Source organism: Plectrocnemia conspersa, unplaced genomic scaffold (genome assembly GCF_051122295.1).
Source record: "Plectrocnemia conspersa isolate PC_06_02 unplaced genomic scaffold, ASM5112229v1 ptg000005l, whole genome shotgun sequence".
In the NCBI taxonomy this organism is placed as follows: domain Eukaryota; kingdom Metazoa; phylum Arthropoda; class Insecta; order Trichoptera; family Polycentropodidae; genus Plectrocnemia; species Plectrocnemia conspersa.
The window spans coordinates 17,149,719-17,169,956 of NW_028277169.1; the positions used below are offsets into that span (position 1 = coordinate 17,149,719).

The 20,238-nt window shown below is 28.2% G+C and overlaps 1 protein-coding gene across 3 annotated transcripts in view; it reads left to right on the top strand.

The window, feature by feature from the left end:
- Positions 1–20,238, top strand: part of nompC (no mechanoreceptor potential C) — an 89,981-nt gene that overhangs the window by 33,913 nt on the left and 35,830 nt on the right. For all 3 annotated transcript variants that reach the window (XM_088186367.1, XM_088186365.1, XM_088186366.1), the window contains exons 2-3: positions 16,023–16,124; positions 19,267–19,368. In XM_088186367.1, the coding sequence (XP_088042493.1) occupies positions 16,032–16,124; positions 19,267–19,368 (195 nt within the window). In that variant the 5' untranslated portion in view covers positions 16,023–16,031. The remainder of the gene's footprint in view (positions 1–16,022; positions 16,125–19,266; positions 19,369–20,238) is intronic.

Here is a 20,238-nt window from a genome sequence, read left to right on the forward strand (position 1 = left end):
CAAGTTAATATGTTCTTGGAAAGAGCGAATGCACTTTAATGTTAAGCATAAAAATGTAATGTTCTTATCTAATTTCTTAGCAGATTATAATTTAAAACTAGAAAACCTATAAATTTTATAACTTCAATAACAGTGGACTTTTTCTATGAAATAAATTTCATAGAAAAAGTTTTAGGTGCAAATGTTTGACGATGTGGAAAACATTGCAATAGCACAATTTTTAAATCCTTGACCTTTACTTAAGCTTTATAGCTTGATTTCCTTTTTAGCATGGTATATTCAGAACCACAAAATTATTTTTTTCGAAACAATTCGCTGAAAAATACATCCAATGCTTTTCTTAAATTCACTAAACTTTTAAACGCCTAATTAGACGTTTAAAAGCCAACTCTTATTTATAATTAAAAATAAGAGTTGACTACCTTGACCTTCATTAATACTTTTATTCAAATGTTACTTTCTCAAGTTTATGACGTCATTTGTCAGGGCTATTTCGGAATTTTATTTCCTCTGTTGGTACTTAAGAATAACCTTAACTCACTGATTGTGTGAGGTTTTGTATATTTTACAATTATACATGATATGTTTTTTAAAGCCTGTAGGAGTGAGTTTTTGTGGTGATGTGGGAGATAAAAGAATATTCCAATAAGCCATGAAGCTGAAGCCTTTAGAAACAAAAAGTGAACGCTAGTAGATAACCCTCTTACAGACAACACACACATATCTTAGGCTTTTTAATCAATAAATAGTCAATATTGTTTTAGTTTACACCAGCGCAACAATAAAGCAAAATCGTCTATAGGTGGCCGCGATATTGTATTAAAAATTACAACAATAAAAAAATAGCATTTTTCTTATTTTTTTTTTTTTTTTTTTTTTTTTTTTTTTTTTTTTTTTTTTTTTTTTATTCATTTTTCTTATTGAGTTATGAATAATAGATGCGTATTGTTTTATATTTGATGGATTTTTTATGCAACAAAGTATATTAATTAGACTTTTCTTTCTCTTCAGGGAAAATATATTAACATTTTAATTCTAAGTACCAAACTTCAAACTTTTCAACAAAAGCTTTCTTCGTGGTCAAAATATATAAATCAAAGAAGCATGAACAATGAAATAGCATTCTCAGCTGTAATTAAAATTGTTATACTTCATCATATTGACAAATAAATAATAAATAATTATATTGCGTTTCAAGAAACCTTTGGGTTATGAAAATATAAAACACAATTCGGTTTTCATATTAAAAAATCACAGGATCATTTATGAACAATATCTAAAAGCCTTCTATGTGAAATAGGAGGAAAATTATTTAAATAGAAAGTCTCTGAATATTAAATCCTCATAATAAGCAACCTGAAAGATTGAAGCTGTGTTGTTTCGATAAAAAATGAGTTCTCTATTCAGTGTGAAATTCCCGCAAAGCAATTTTAAACATTGATGAAAGTTATTTATATACCATTTAACAAAATTTTAATTAAATTTAAAAATCCAGGGTTTTTAAAATAGTAAGAAAAAACCACAACCTTATTTTTAAATGTTGTACAACCGCTGCATTTTACCGCTCTTTAAACAGCATCTTTACTGCTGCATAAGAAAGGGTGAGCGTTCCCACAGTGACATAATTTTATTGCTTTTGACGTGAATTTTTGACTTCTGAGAAGTGATAATTGTTTTTGCGCCCTCCTATTGACCATAAGTTGATTTGATTACACTTTGACCAATACATATATCAATAAATATTGAAATAAATAAATATTTTTATGCCCTTCGTGATATAGGAAAAGTTGCCTAAAATTTAATTTAAATGATATTTAATATAATTTTCTTTAAAAAAATGAGTTCCGGCACCTTTTTTGTTTAAACAAAAGCCCTTAGTATATTGATCCTTATACCAAATATTGTTGAAATATGCAATCCCACCCCTTATTGTGTAAGCTTAAGCAGTAGTTTATTTTATTTATTACTTTAATGTATTATAAACATGTTAATGGAGTGTTGAAAAAAATTAGAATGCCTTAATTTTTTTACAATTTTGTGGGCAAGAAGTTTGAGAAAACTGCCTAAGATGATGTACACTTGTACATTTTTTTATAGAATAGTATATGTATAGACAGATTTAAACCAATATTTATTCCGTGGTATATTATTTTTTAATCGTCTATGAAAACCAATTTAAAATATGTATTTCATTATGATCATAATAAAAACAAGTTTATCAAAACATCCTGAAAATATATAGTACTGAAACATAGGTAGCAAGAAGTCAAAATAAAGCAAATTATGTGTTAAGTTTTATATAACTGTAGTAAAAATATTAATAATACATTTAATAAAGTTATTGTTATTGTTTTTTTATATTTTTATATAGGTTAAATGTAACCGGTATTGGTATGGTTGTGCTATAATTGGATTATTATAAGAAAACTTTAACAATAACAATTTATGAACAAAACTGTTACTCATAAATTAAGCAACCCACGCGTGAAACTTTACGAGTTACACACATATAAAAATCCATTTCGATATAACCCAAATCTTTTTATATTTTTTTCGGCCGTCAAACGCATGCTAATTATGTGTTTTCACAGAAACAGATCGATTCTGATAAAAAGCCAAGGACGAATCTCCTCCGTAAGATCAAAACCATTTTTGACATAGGCTATGTTTTCGCACGCACGACCTTGAACCGCCCGCGTGGTGGCTTTCTCAAAAAATTGGAACAAACCTCTTTAGGGTCTCTTTTCTATGTTTAGTCCGAAAGTGGGACAGGCCACCGAAACCGAAACGGATTAATCTTGATCGCGGGCGCCAAAGCATAATCGGCGCTCAGAAATGGGCTCAGGTCGAATTGATACTATATTAATACGCAAAGTCCGGCCCTGTTGAATGCCACCGATTCGCACTCTTTATATACCATAATGTTAACATGGCGTTGCATGATCGCTAAGGACGAAAATCCACTAATGGTTGTCGGTGGAAAAACGTTAATTTCCTGTAATGGACGAAGCTTTTTTGATCTATTGCCAATTAGGTTTCGATATGTATTTTTTACAAGTAATCGTGATTTCTGTATTTTTTGCTTGAACCATAAAGAAAATTGCTGTTCGCCTTTGTAAAAAACCAAACAAATTTGCAACATTAGCGAAATTAAAATTGATCAATTAGATTTTGCTCCACTTTTGATGATTAAATTCTATGGTTTCGCCTATATTTTTTATTACTTAATATTACGTCATAATAAAAAAAACATATATAGGTATTTATAATTTGTTTATAATACTAGAATAAAAACATATACATGGTCTAACTGAACATAAACCATGTATATAAAAGTAATATAATTAAACAGTAAACCAAACCGACACTTCACCATTCCATAAATGTTTTAACCTAACCCTAATATTAAAATAGTGATTATAATTGTTGCTACTATCTCTTGAGCTTAAACCTAAGTATACCACAATTACTTGTTAGAAATTTGTAAAGCATTAGTAAATTTATATATTACTAAAGTGGTGGATAGCAATGATGTCATATGTGTTTACGTTTTTTCTAAGATTTAATTAAAAATATTTATACTGTCTTTATTAGAAATTAAAATGGATATTTTAGAAACCAGTAAAAATAAAATATACATAAATATTGACTAATTATTTATTCTAATACAACTGTCAAATATTGACAACATCAATCAATATATAAAATAATTATTTTATTATCTACTTTAAAGAGCAAAAATATAATTAAACAATGTCAATGATTTTAGCTTTGCTCGAAACCATTATTCAAGTATGTATAATTTCACTCACGATTAACTTCACGAGTTACATTTGGATCTGGGTATTTAATATAACTTCATGTCATTCTTTTTTTCTAAAAGTTGTCGTGGCTACAATATTATAATTAATCAAAATTATATGTAGTACTTTCTTAATAAAAAATATTTCTCTTCTAAAATACATTAATATATTTGCTTCGTTTCGTAAAAAATTTTACTCAAGCCTCACATTAGTTTGTTTACTTGAGTTTACCATAATTACGTGACCATACATTAAAATTGCCCTTGAAATGTTTCGTTTTCTCGTTTCATTATCGATTTCATAGTTTTTATTGTAATCGTATGCAAATTTTAGTAACTGATTGCTTTTCTATTTATATGCGGTATATTTTTTTATAATTTATTATCATCTTAATATGTAATATAAATTGATACAATGTAAATATTACCTGTTGATATTTGAACGAAAATTGATCATATCATATTACATTAATTAATCGTTGATATGTCAAATATGATTATGATCTACACATTTTTTTATACGTTTAGAAAAAACAAATCAATAAATATTTTGTGCATTACAAGATGAATTATTAGTTTAGTTTGATTTTTAATCGAATCGCATTATCAAGTTTAAAGCGAAATACGTTCGTACATGCAAAAAATATAATACCGAAACGAACTGCATTTTTCATTACATTTTTATGCACGCAAACTTATAATAAATTTCTGTGAAAAACGTTCGATTTTAAAAAATTCGTTTATGTCATATTTCAATGTCGGTTTAATGGACGTTTCTTTATCTTAACTGCAAGCTTACGTGCAGCATTTCGCTAGGCATTATTTAAAAATCACGATACACCACCGTATCCAAAAATATTATCCATCGCGAAAATTGCTCGAACCAGTTTCCTGAATAGAATGTGTATTAGTTTTTTTTTGCTAAATAAAAATCACTTCCGGCTATTGTAATTTCCCTGAAAGCTTAAAAAGCTCGCTTGCAATATTTTTAGCATCGCGTTATTTACCTTCGGTTACGCCCTTTTGATTACGACACTAGAGCGATGCACAAAAGCGTTAATCGAGTAAAGAGGCAGAATTTACAGCCACGCCGCTAACGAACACCCATATCATAATTCCTTTTGGATGTGATAGTTGGAACAGTTCCAGCTTAGTAGTCAAAGAACAAAAACAAACGTGTTGCAATCGCCTCTGCATTTGCGGTAAATGACTCATGTAAATGAGCTGTGGAATGAATTAAATCTGCAACAGTACTGGGTACTTATAAATTTGTAAAAAATAAAAATAATACAGAATTATTAAATACTTAATGATTATTTAACACCTTAATTATTAACAATGCAGGAAGAACAAGAAAGTATTTAGTATGCTTAAACGCACAGAAAATAAGTAATAGTTATATTTTCTCATATTCTTTTCATCCACCTACACTTTTTAATATGACAGACACTTCAATTAAGTTGTCAAATTTTCTGTAGAGAGATTAACCTTTGATAATGTATTATCATAGTGATCCAATAAAGTATATTGAATGTAATTATAGTCGATTTAATGACCACGTATTATATAAGTAACTCCTAGGAATGTTTCACTATGATTCATTATATATTATACATATTTTTTGCTTTAAAGACGTCTTTGTTAACAAAATTTCGCTAAATAAGTTTTAAATTTACCAATGGACTAAGGAGCAGTACCCAAGTTTAAATATTATTTAAAAAGCTTTTCGTTAACTTATTGACTTATTGCATTAGATATTGTAAATAATATTAAATTATATTTACAGAAAAGAAATTTACATTCTTAGAAAAAAAGATATCATGCTACTTTACGTCTTTAAAATCAACAATTATTTAGCAGATTTTATTAGGGATTCATGTCGGTTACATTTAAATAAAATTGTCAGTTAATAATAGTATAAACAGTTCGTAGATTTTTGACAAATTGAAGCTCAGAACGAGGCTTATAGTATTAGTACTAATTAATTCATATTTTTATATTATTAATTTATTAAGCTAATATAGCTAATTTTAACCCGAAACAAACATACGTACATATATAATAATACGTAATATAAACAGAAAATAAAATGCACGAAAGTGTTTCTTTATTTCATTTAGGAATCCTGCTACATTTTGATTTTTTCAGATTGCTCTAGAAATATTATTATACAAATTCACACCTGCGTACACCATTCCCCTGGCTGTACTCGTTTTCTTATACCTGACTATACATAAATTCTCTACAATATTATTATTCTGTTTATTGTTTCAAAAGCTCTTTTGAAATCCAGGCATAGTGCTCCAATGATTTTGCTTGTATCCATAGCTAACAACCAATCTTTTATAACTACTTGTAATGCAGTCTCAGTGGAATGTTTTTCTCTGAATCCCGATTGTTGATCACATAGAATGTTTTGAGAATTTATAAAAACTTTTCTATACAAGGCAACATGTTAATTGCTCTTATTTCCCTAACCTTTTTACTATTTTTATAGCAATTTGTAGCAATCTTAAAATTATCCAGTATTTTTCCTTATGAGAGAATACATTATATTATAATATTAGTAATTAATTATGTGAAAATATTATAAACATACATATAATCCATTCGAAGTATTACATATAATTTTCTATAAAAATATTTTAATAATTGATTTTTACTAAGCCATTTCATATCCCACCCAGAAATGCATAATATCGTACTTTGATAAATATCAAAATTGAATTAAGATATATTTAACTATTTAATTTTAACACAAAAGACAGACTCTTAATAAAAAAACCTTTTATAACTACTGATAATCTTTCATACATACAGACAATGTATTTTTGTTAAATTCATATAGGATATTTTCTACTAGTTGAAGTAGCTCATTATTACAGAAACCCGATAGGTACGATCTAGCTCAATTTTAATTATTGATCATGATATTCATCCGTGAGATTAGGAAAATCTAGGTTAACCCAATCTATGATGATGGATCGGAATTATAGTTACATAATAATCACCAATACTTATCTCCCAGATATAATATAAATTAAAATAACACTAAATTTAAAAAGATTTAGAAGATTAAAATCTAAGTCTTTCAGATTAATAGTCAGCGACTTATAGCGTGCTAACAAATTCAATTACTAACCAAATATATACAAAATTATCAATTTAATAAAAACATGTCGTTTTAATTTATGCATTAGATAAAAATCAATAATATATATGCAATTAAAAATATTTTTGAAACATTGTTTACGAAAAAATTAATGAATTTTAACAAATATTTCCTTAAGTTAAATTGTAACACTTCCAAGATGCTAACGCTCATCATAATTGTGTTGGAAATAAGGGTGCGTTTACGCATGCATGCATACATATACAGTTTTCCGCGAATTTGTTAACACCGATAGGAGAACGTTACCAATACTAAATTAGGGCTGTTTTAAGGGTAGGGACCATACGTTAGAAATTTAATTAAAAATTATAATGTGTTATATTTTTATTATAAATTTTTGTCATGTTGTGGTATTTTGTAATCATTAAAACAATTTCTGTAATATTCTATTGGTATTTTTAAAAATAATATATTAAACAGATATTTAACCTGGAGAGTGATTCCAAAACTTATCTCATGTTTTTGAGTTAAATATGTATTTAAATAAACAAAATAAGCAGGAAAGTAATATTTTACATTTTCCTAAACAAATTAAACTAAAAAAGGAAAAAGTAATTGAACGTATAATTTTACATGTTAACCCTTAAATATTTTATACCAATACTATACCGATGAGCGTTCACATCATGGACGGACTGTACGTGGGCTTTCGATAGAGACAACCGCGGTAGGATATTTTGGCATCAATATGTTTGTCGAAGACGAAAAAGATGAATAAATGAGGTTGGGAAGGCAGCGGTTAAATGATTAATATGTAACTTAAAACAAGTGGTTCTGTATGTATTTATCTTCAATTTAATGCTTATTCAAAAAAACACTGAAGAAAAAATGGCTAAAAATCTTGACATAAATGTTGCCACGGATCACATAGGATAAGTAGATTATTGGGTAGAAAAAAAAAATTTCGCTACCATTCTCACTCCCACTCTTACTCAAAATTCCAATATAAGCTACAATTTATACTTGTGAAATCTGTTTAACTGCAATGTTCTGCAAGATTCTACATAAGTGACGCATGAGTCCATTAAATAACCAATCCCAAGACTTATTTTTGCGCGGCTTCATGATTTCCGTTCCGATTAGCCGGTGAGTAAGTAAGTAGCGAGAAATTAAAAAGAAAATAGGGTACGGCTGCAAGTAATATAGATTTTTAGGTGAATGTGGGCCAAATTTCTCACACGCTCCTCGTCCGGAAGTGTGGAGTGGAAGGCGCGTGACCCGATCGGGTCGACCCTAGGGGCTGGGGCGGGGGCGCTGGCATACTTACCAAGTCCAGCCGCCCTTGACGTTCTTCACGCCAAAAACAATCGCCCCCCTTTTTAGCCTGCATTCATTGCCGCTCATCTGACCACTTGCCGGTTAAAAATACGCACACTTGGGTTAAAAATATCGCCCTTATATACAGGGTGAACTGAAGGCGATATACAATTTTTAAAAGCGAAAAAGATTGTATGCTTTCGATGTTTAGATTGCGTCGGCTGGTCACTACTAATACTGTATATATACGATAACATACTTATTTAACAGTAACTAAAATGTATCTAAGAATGTGACGCTCAAAACAAAAATATTTAATTATTTTGGGTTTTGATGACGAAGGGGTACGACTTTGCAGTTAAATAGACACCAAAAAGATTTTTTAGAAACATATATAAATTAATACATATGTGTACTTGTATATATATGTATTGTACTATTAGAAGTTGAAGTTGAAATGGCTAGTTTTATAAGTCGGAGTCTTTGTTGGCATGTCGAGTTGTATTATTGTCGTCTGTGATTTTGCTGGAGCCACTGGGGTTGTCTCGGGACGATCCGATGTTGTCTCGTGTAGATGCAGTCTCTTGACTCGTCTCTGCTGCTTTGACTCCGTGGCGTATATCCTCGTCTATCTTCTGCGTCTCTGTCTCTGTGACAAAATGACATATTTTATGAGCCAATTGCATCGTTTTTTGGGTACACCCACGAACTGTGTTTTTGACTTAAAATACAAACATTCCAGATTCTTAATCCGGCGATTGCCAGCCATAGGTTAAAAGAACAATAATATTATGCGCAGAGTAGAATTAATTGTCTAACTGGCCCCCTTTTTACACAAAGAGTAATTTTTCGACTGTGCGCATGGGTGATCAACGGTCTCGAAATGGATGTGTTATGATACAATATTTTTAATTATTACCGCAATTGCTTAGTCACGAAATCTCTTTTCCATTGTTATCAATATACTGTGTGTGGCCCAAATTCATGGCTGATCTGATAAAATGTCAGACCTTTTATAATATTGATTCTAAACGTCTCCAGCGAATCTTGAAAATGTAAAAATCTGTTGTCTAATTTCATCGCTTGTTTATTCAACCAACGAAATATGTTCACGCTTTGAATAAGTGATATTTTAAAGATAAACACATTAAGGTTGTTATTATAAAGAGGATATATCACAATGGTGGTTTTTACGCTAGAGGACGCATTGTCTATTGCATATTTATATACAAAGGGGTAGTTTTTTTACATAATGAGCGTTTATCGAGCGTGTTAATGGGAGTCTGTTCAGTTACGCAACTGTGATATTTATAATTATCCTATTGTTAGTTCAGTCTTTTGTCCAAACAAGTTGTTATTTTCTTTTCTTACGTTTTAAAGTGTCGTTTAATTGACCTCTACATTATCATATTTTTGTAGCGCATATGCACTCATTTATTAAAAAGGCAAGTTCGCTTGATCTTGAATCCATGCGTGCATTTTCTAATCGTGGAAACCATACTTTAAATCTTATCGATGCGGTCTCTGCAAAGAAGCAATAACTTTCTTTGGTACTGTTCAGCAAATTTATAATTTATCTAGCGGAAGTCAATATAAATAGAAGATTTTAAAACAACATTTAGCTCTCAATACACAAGATTATTGACAAGGTTAGAAACACTAAAACCTGTGGCTCTATATTTAAAGTCGTTGCGATATGCTTTAAATGAAACGACTTAAGAAGCTTTTCCATTGATGCATAAATACAGATTCCTGCTTTTAAAAAATATTTGTCAAAATTTGAATGTCTATATTTTGCCTGAAAATACTATGTCATTACGTCAAATAAATTTTATTATTGAATAAAGTATCATATTGGGAACTTAATTAAAGAAATATAACAACATGTAAGTCAGTTCTTGATGAGCGTATAAAAATTACAAGTGGAAATGAAATCACTACAGAATTTGAAATAAATCATTGACTAAAAGATCAAAAAATCTGCTGTAAAATATTTTTATTTAAACGTTTTTGACAAAATTGTTAATTCAATGCATTAAATGAATCAAGAGTATTGTAATTTTTAAGGCAAAAGTATTGCTAGAAAAAGATGAAAATTAACTAAGTGACATGATACCTCTGAAGCTTATTTACAAATTAAATTTTAAACTAAACACAAAACCGACAGCATAAAAAATTATCGATATGGGACTCTTAAGCATATTACTGAACACAATGATTGTGCTTTGATTTTTTTAACTTTGTGTGTGCATCAGATTGTGAAAGAGTATTTAGTGTTCTGAAAAGAATTTAAAACTACGATTGACAATGAGTCAACCAGATTTATTTTTGATGATTCGTAAATTATATCCGAATTCGCTAACAGAAAAGCGCGCAAAGCTTTTATGAAATAAATAAATATTGTCTAGCCCATATTAAAAAAATTAATGCCTCTAAAATATTTGTTGGCAATAGTGTATTTAGGTACAATACAAAGGAGAATAGTACATAACATATAAGCAGAATAATAGTTTACATAAAACAAGCATATCTCTGTTCCATACTTAAACTAAAGCAACTGCAAAAACAAACTTTACAGAAGATTGATTTGAAGTAAATCCGATGATTGATAAGTAAAACAGATAACATATTTTCCGTTAAAAGAATAAATTAAAAATATATATATATTTTTAATGTTCTTCAAAACATTTACAATGTAAATAATACTTATTGATATAGAGAAGAAAAGACAATATTTTTAATATTTAATTACATTTTTCAAGTTATTGTCGGTAATGTGTCAACGTGAAACAAGACCTTCGTGTAAAACAGAATATTTTTTTTATTAAAATCGAAACAATTCGCCTTATTTAATTATAAAAATTATTTAGTAATCACGCAACTTTAACTTTACATAATTCAAGTTAACGCACTAAATATCAAACATCAAACTCGGCAATCTCGTTTTATCGCTATGTTCCGATACATTTAGACCTATTTATGACTACGTAATTTAGATTGCCGTCGAAAAACATAAAAATAAAAAAAAAACAACTTCATCCTTTGAAAGTAGAGCTCAAAATTGAGGACACAGATAGATGTTTAATTAGTAGCGATTTTTACTAGCACGATATTTCCATTTTGTTCCGATAAGATTCAGCAGTCAACACGTGTGAAATATTCGATTTTGGCATGACTATTATGTTTCTGGTTAGATATTATATTATCAATACGTGGAATATTTTACATAAATATATAATACGTGATATTTCTCACAAATGAAATTTATAGGGGAAAATAAATCATCGCCATGTTTTGACATATGAAATATCCTTTAATTTGTTAATTAATGTTGTGTTTTTTTACATCACGAAACAAACCTTATCTAGTCGAAATGTCTGGTGACATGAAAGTGATTATACACCACGTTAAAATATTACGTATTCGCTTTTGTAAATCGCATACCAAATTTGTGGGCGTCCTTGGTTTTAACACAAAAATATTAATATTCCAATGCGGTTGTAGGAAGCGTGAAAACAGTTTTTATTTTTTTTGTGTGTGCGGAAAATTTTATTTTATTCACAAGCGTTTTCCGTGATTGGTTATAATTCGAACGCGTGCCATTACTTTCAATGTTACAATAAGGTTTATTAGTTAACTAGACCTTTCAAAAACTATAATCATAGAATTATTAAAATACTATGGTCTATATTCAATTCATATTTTGGTATGATATACATTTAGTAAATAGCAATACTTTTTAAAATTAACTATAAAAAACATAAACAGAAAATTATTCAAATATAAAACGCTTGATCTTAATATAAGTTAGTTGTAGTGCTCTTAACAATGATAGTATGACCTTGAAAATATCGATAGAAAAGAGTTTCATTGAAGGATGTTATATTTAATATTTATATTTAAAGTATAGTATAACACTTATCACCAAAGTAAATTAGTTCTCAATATAAGATTTTTTAATAATTTAATAAATTACTATATTATAATATAAACATTTTTTATTTGCTATATTTTCATATAAATCATTGTTAACATCGTTTTTTCATATATCCTTTAAAAGTGAATTTATATCATAATACTCAAACTTAAATATTAGGCAATCACTTCAAATGTATAAAGACATATTATCGTTATAATAATATTGTAATAAATGTAAATCAATATAAGAGAGACTCTTAATTTCTCTTAATAAAATAAGAAACAACAATAAAAAAATACTTGTTAAGTGAGTATTATACAGTTAACGATTTATATAAAAATGATTTATGTTCAATATATCTTACCGATCAGTAGATTAAAAATATTATGTTATTAATTATGTATAATTTAAACCATTTCATGGCTAAAAGGCATTATATCATAATATTATATATATATATATATATATATATATATATATATATATATATATATATATATATATATATATATATATATATATATATATATATATATATATATATATATATATATATATAGTAATTGTTACAAGATTATTTATGATAATCGAGATAATACTTTACAAGAGTTAAAATTACACAAATGTTGCTATATAATAAATACTGTAAAATTTATTTCACATTTAATCGCCAATAAATGTACTTTCAGTTATGTGAAATAATAATTTGACTAAAAAATAGATATAATTTTATATTGATACCAATTTATATGATTTTAAAAATAAAGGTCATTAAAATGGGCATTTTTATAATTTCGAAAAGAATTCAGCCTTCTTTCAATAAATTATAACTTAATGATTAAATAAGAGATTAATATTATGATTTAAAACTATTTATGCTAAGCTTAAATTATGATTTAAATATTTTATTTAATGCTTAAACATATAAATAAAATATTGAAAGATCAGATAATTTTACTGGTAATACACATATTTATTATTTATTCACTGTAACATATTTAATATATATTACCCCTTTGAGCGGTATCGCCGTACATGTACGGCGGTCGATCTTTCGCTGTTTTCAGGTACCCCATATAGTTATATATTTACATATATAGCTGAATAAATAATAAATAAAAAACATAATATTTTTTAAAATTTATTTTAATGTAAATGATTTTTATAGAAAATAATACCAATAAATTAAAGAGTACGTAAATGAATATAACAAAAATAATGTTATATTAATCTTATAAAAAAATATTGGAAGCCTCTGAATTATTATAAAAAAATCCACTAAAAATATTTTAAATAAATTATCGTAACTTAATGTTAGAAAAGTCTACGCCATGATTTTTAAATTGTAGACTCTGCTAGAGTCTCACTGACATCTCTCGTTACGTCATTCAACTACCAAAGCCTTGGCCTTAACAGTTGAACACATGACTTGGTCATAACATCTAACTTAATAAATAGTACACAAGTAATCTTACACATCTATTTAATTTTAAAATTATTTAATGTTGTATTTTATAAAAACAGAAACAATAATATCAGTCAAATTGATTATTGGTAAAGTAAAAAATATGCAATTTTGTGGATCATTCATACACTATTAATAACACACATTTATAACACATATGAATAAACTATTTATTATTTCACTCAAAATTGATTTTTAATGATTTCACACGTTTCTCGGCTTATACGAAATTAAATATAATACTGACTTGACCTGAATAAAATATTAAGGTTCCAAAACAAAACAAAAATTTAATAAAAATCACTCTTAATTCTAGCAATTCACGATCATTCGAACAAGAGAAATCAACCCGTCTCGAGAGTGTAGTCACACAGTATATTCATTCACACAATAGAAGAAAGATCTCGTAACCACCGTTCATTCCGAAACTTTTTCACCCATAAGTAATAACTTCTAAATTCTGCAGCTGGTTGAAACCCCCACACCTGCATCCATCCCGAACGTTAATCTAGTTTTAATTTGGTGTAATTAAAAATAAAAAAAATCTCGCTGCACCGCGATTAGCCTTCTCGCTGCGGTCACGCTCCAAAGGTCGCGATTGGGGCGAATTCTTTGGTTGTAGCGCTTGGAATGTTATTTGTAGAATGAATGCATGCAACTACGACACGCAACGTGTAAACTAACAAGTCTCAAGTGGAAATTTCGACCCTGAAGACCTCAACAGGAGTCATTGTGTTAGCATACAATTACAAATCAATTATTGCCGTATGACTTGTTACGGTTGAAGAATTGGATCTTAATATAATATTTTAGTTACGTACTAATTTTATTATTTTATAAAATTAACTTAATGCGTTTTTTTATATATTAAAAAGTTAATTTCTGTAAATAAACTTAAATGAAAACAATGTTCATGCTTACAATAGTGGTATTTTGAATAAATATAAAAATATAATACTTCTGGTTACTACTTTAAATATTAAAAATATAAAACAAAGTAATAAAGACTCATTAAGATGTATCTATCTAAAGATATGGAATCATTTAAACTAATGCTAATGTGCTTTGGCAGTGTGTGTTTATATTTAGTATATTTTTATCGTACTATCAGATACTTATGATTACACGAAATATTTCTATAGCATTTTTTTTAATCGTGTATGTATATGTTAGCTTGTATACATTTGTTTATTATTTTTATGGCTTTATTTTGGTTGACTTATGTTTTGTGGTTAACGCGTGCTTTCTATTAAATCACAGATTATGTCTCCCTAGATTTCCTTATCTCACGAACGAATATCGTGTTTATTAATTAAAATCGAGCTAGTTCGTACATACTAGGTATGAAATTATCTAATAATGAGCTACTTCAGCTACTCTCAGACAATGCTCTAATATTTGTATAGTTTATGATCTAGTATTAAAACACATAATTCGTCAAACTATTAAGTTTATGTGTCGTTGAGTGATTTTATTCTTTTTTATGTAATGAAATAATACAATTATTGTTTTCAACTATCGTGACGCATTGGGATAACCTCTTAGGTTAGGATGATCTTAATTTAATCTAAATAAATATAAATAACTTGAAAATAATGTGAAAAACAGGAAGAACTGTTTAATTTAGAGTAAATAAATAATATACATCAAATTTGTAAAAAAATATATTTTATGCCTATATATTAAAATATGACAAACTAACAAATAATACAAAAAAAACACACTTTAATGATCCCTGGTCTAGAGAGAAACACATATTATATAATATATCACTTCACTTCCCTTCACACAACAATTTGAACCCTTTTAAAAAAATACTTATCGTTTATTGTCTGGTTTCTGTTTATGAACTACAACTGTTTTTAGTATTTATAGCAAAATAAATAATTAAATAATCAACTAATTTTATAAATGGGCTGATAGATTTTTTTTTAATAAAGTAGATATTTATAAAAATTATTTGTAAACTACTAATAATTTTATTAAATAAATGTGATAAAATTCCCTCGCGTATATTTTTAATCATTAGGTTAAATTTTCGTTATTTGTATTTAATCATCGATTTTAAAATAAATATAAGTACGAACATCTGAATAGTCTTTATTGTATTCTATTATATTATGCAACTAATTGAATGTTTTGTATTAAAATATCATCATTCATTTGTTAACAATTGTTGATATTAGTAAAATTATTAATACTGTACTAATTTACGTAATACTATCTTGGTAGTAAATTATTTTAATTGACAGAACTTTATCTATCATAACTTTGCATATTAATACTAGTGAAAGTTGCTGTAATTAATTATTAAACACTTTTTTTAAACTTTAATTATTATTATCTTATCTTCGCAATTATACTGTCAAATTGAATAATGTTAATAATATTATATCTTTTATTTCAGGCAACAGGGATGACACCTTTGATGTACGGCGTCAAGGACAACAAAACATCAGTTTTGGACAGAATGATCGAATTAGGAGCTGATGTGGGAGCTAGAAATAATGTGAGTAATCATACCTAATGTTACTTTAAATTGAACCGTAACCTTTCAATTTTTATTTTAGTATTATTCTCTTGATAATTGCATTATTGTTACTCTATTATAAAATCATAAGTGCAAATCTGAATGTAACAGATTACTCCACATACTTGTGAACGTAGTTCTTTGCCTGTATGTATCATACTATGTTTTCATAGAGGAAATGGTTGATTCCAAAATCGACGGTGAGGTTAGGTGTGCAAACAGGCGAGATGAAAGACCCTGATAAGGTCCAAAGCTGTTGGCCGCGAGGGGTGAAGGTCCGAGGCTCGACCGCAAGGTTGAGATTACCTTGGTGTTTATTACTAATATGAAACCTGTAGGACTTCTATACTGTTATACGTAATATCATTGTTTTGGGGGATGTTTTTTCTTTGTTTATATTAACAAACCAATTTAATATAATAAAATCTTTCAATGATTTTAGTTACTTTGCTTAAAGATATTTCTTCAAAACTCCAGAGCTCTAAAATCTAGATTGCTATATATTAAAAAAAATAAAATATTTAGAGTACCGGAAATCTGGTTTAATTTAACTTTTTAGATTTAATTTATGAAAACAGGAATGTGCGTGACTCTTTGTAAACCATTTATGTATATACCATAAGCTCCTGAATTTCCATCCATTGTTAAATAAAAAACGTAAAACATTTAATGTATTATTAAAAAATAATATAAACCTAATATGCTAGTTCATCTCTGAATTTATTACAATTCTATGGCCGATGTTGGATCGAAATCTTCCAACAATATACGACGCGATGAGATTAAATTTCCAAATGTGTTGATCATAAAAAGAAAAACTATATTAATAGTTCACATGGTGCTATTTTTAAAACTTTGTTTAGTTCATTTTAGCAGTGATATAATCTTAAGATTATTAAATATTAGTATTAATGGTTAAAAAGATCGATTTTTAAACCGGTGTGTATAACGTAAGATTACATTTAACCGCATTTGTAAATTAATGGCTATTTAAATACAAATCGATTCTCTTTTTTGTCAAATTCCTCTGCGTAGGACCCGATTGAGCATTCGCATTGGTTCAACCTTGAAATCGATCGTTCTATTTTAAATTGTCGAAAGCTCGTAAGTATGTATTTATGTAGCATATAATAAAAATGTTGATTTTTCTCCGCTAATTCTCCATGACCACATGGTATGCGGGAATTTATATTTTTACCATTGGTCGCATGTTTGTGTTTATTCTACACACTCGAGTAACGTGATCAATCCGTAGTGACCGTGAAAATCTGACGTGGTCAACGTATAATTGAAAAGTAATTAATATAATTTTTCTACGGCCCTACCGCATAACGTTTCGCGTATTTTTTATATCGCGAATTTCACGGAAACTTTCATTCGGTCACAACTAATACTGTTATTGATAACGTTTATATTATTGTTATTTTTCATTCTAAGAACACGTGGACATTAATATTTTTCACGCATGACATGCTACATATTTTTACGTGATTTTATGTTATAAAAACAGTAATAAATTCGTTTGTATTATTTTTAATACTTCAAACCAAACATATTTGTTTCCAAGCATATAGCGTGGCGATATACAAACGAATGTGCTAATGATTTTTAGAACTCTCACTTTTTGCTCCTAACCTACCTCTGGAACCTCTCACACTGCCCATTCGGTGTGTTCTTAGTTACAGAAGATTTTTTCATTTACTTTATAATTTAAAAAACGTTATATAGTACACGTGAATATAATACTATTCGATCGTTTTATACTTTGATTTACGCGATGGAACGTATCTACCGTGTAAATCGAAGGATGAGTGTAATATTTAAATAGTTTTTAATATAAAAATGTAATTATTACATATTTATAAAAACTTATTTATAAATATTTTTGTATTGAAAAGTAATTTATTTATTTAAATTAGAAGTATTATATTGCTTTCTTAGTACCATCGTAATATAAAATTAACAAAAACGTCAAGTAATGTACAATACATGACTTAATATTTATATTACTTGAGCCTTTAACTTAGAGCAATAATATATATTAAATATTTTAATATTTCTATCGTTTTAAGCGAATTATATACTTGAAATTTATAAGTCATAAGCTTACTATAGAACCAAATTAATATAAACGATTATAATGTATATAAATTATTAAACTATAATTTATGTAAATCCATCCATCGTACTTTAAGTAAAGTATTTTCTATTGATTAGTACTTTTTACCTTTTGAGATAAACCATTAATTTTTTTTCTATCTATATGAGTAAATAATGTCACGTTCTAAACATGTACTATATTATCAACATTTATACTTTAAGCTGTACTTGTAACATCTAGAAAACTATTTTATTTCTAAATATGTAAGCGTATTAAATAAAAACGTGATACCAGCATTGTTGTCAGAGATATAAAATATTTTTAAAATTTAAATAAACATAATACATCACGAACGCTAATTAGAAGCACTTATTCATTCTCCATGCGACCTAGAACAAAGAATTTGACCTCAAAGTGATAAGGGAAACACTGGATCATGGGAAATATCCAATTCCAAGAACGAGAAACAAGGAAATTTGCTTAAAAATTTGTTTGAATGTATTATCAAAAACAAAAACATGTAAGACCAATTAAACAACGAAACTCACGTAACGGATTTAGAGGGGCAAATTATTCCTTAAGTCAGTGGTACAAAACAGGTGTTTTCAATTTTTGTTGACCTGTAACATTTGTGTATTTAATCTGGTAATCAGATATACTCGCGTTTGACCTACACACGCATGTATTTTAATACAATCACACAAGTAGATGATTAGGGTCAGTCGATTACTCCCGAGGTTACGTTTGACCTTCACATTGGGGTAAAATATTTTTTTAATTCGATACGGTTATATAATCGCGCTCGCCATTATTTAGGCAATAAAAATAATTTAATGTCTCGTCACACATTGCCGAGCGATTGGCAAAGTTTTAACCCATGCAATTATGGAGCATAATTGTGTAATATTTTATATGGCACAAACGAAAAAAATTCCCAATTTCGTAGCTTATATTATAATAATAAGTAAAAGTTTGATTTTTTTTCAAGCTAATGTTTAATTTCTTATTTTATGTTTTCAGGACAACTACAATGTGTTGCACATATCGGCTATGTACTCCAGAGAAGACGTTGTTAAATTATTGCTATCAAAAAAAGGCGTCGATCCATTTTCAACTGGTGGTGTGAGTATTAATTTTTATATAAAATACTAGATTGGCGCATATGAAATGTCGGAAAATTCATAAAAAATATATTTTTATGTATCATTTTTATGTTGTGTTTAGAAAAATCAAAAGAGACGAAACAATAAATTAAATAGCATAATAAAATTAAAACAATCAGTAATTTAGATAATAGTTTTTTTAAACTAATAAGTTTTTTTTATAAATATTTTATTTTTACATATCTCAACTTTTCCGAGTGTTGGTGTCCGGGTTTTTTTTCCACAGATGTGTTTTCTGTGGTCTCTGTGATCCTGTGTCTTCAAATTGATTCAGACGGTGGGTGCGAAGAGAGAATCGGCGACTTCTACGATCTTTGCTGTTCTGAAGTTGAATCGGCCTCCTCTCGCTTGTATTCCAAGTTGGAGGACTTAAAGATCTGATTCTTAAAGAAGTGTAGATGCCAGTAATGTCAGAGTAAATCTCTGTGTGGTGATCTTTAACCCTTTCACCGCGGTTAATATTTTTGCGTGCTAATTTGCCAATATGTGGGGGAGCACCTATTTATACCATAAGTTATTGAAATATTATATCAATAAATTAAACTATTTTTCAACCTTAAATTACACAAAAAAATATTACACGGCTCAAATATATGTGCGATTTTCTTGTAGGTGTCATCCGCGGTCAAAGAGTTAAGCAAACTGTCTAAAGTGAAAGTCCTAGATAAAATTTCTGAAGGGAAATTATTCCTACTTGCCCACGTTTTAGTATTTAAATCGTACTAGATTTTTTTTGACCGCCCCTTTTTCGATAGGACGACCAATTACAAATGGGTCGCGAGTGTTTTTTTAAAAGGAAGAAAACGCTAAGGAAGGTCAGAAACGGTCA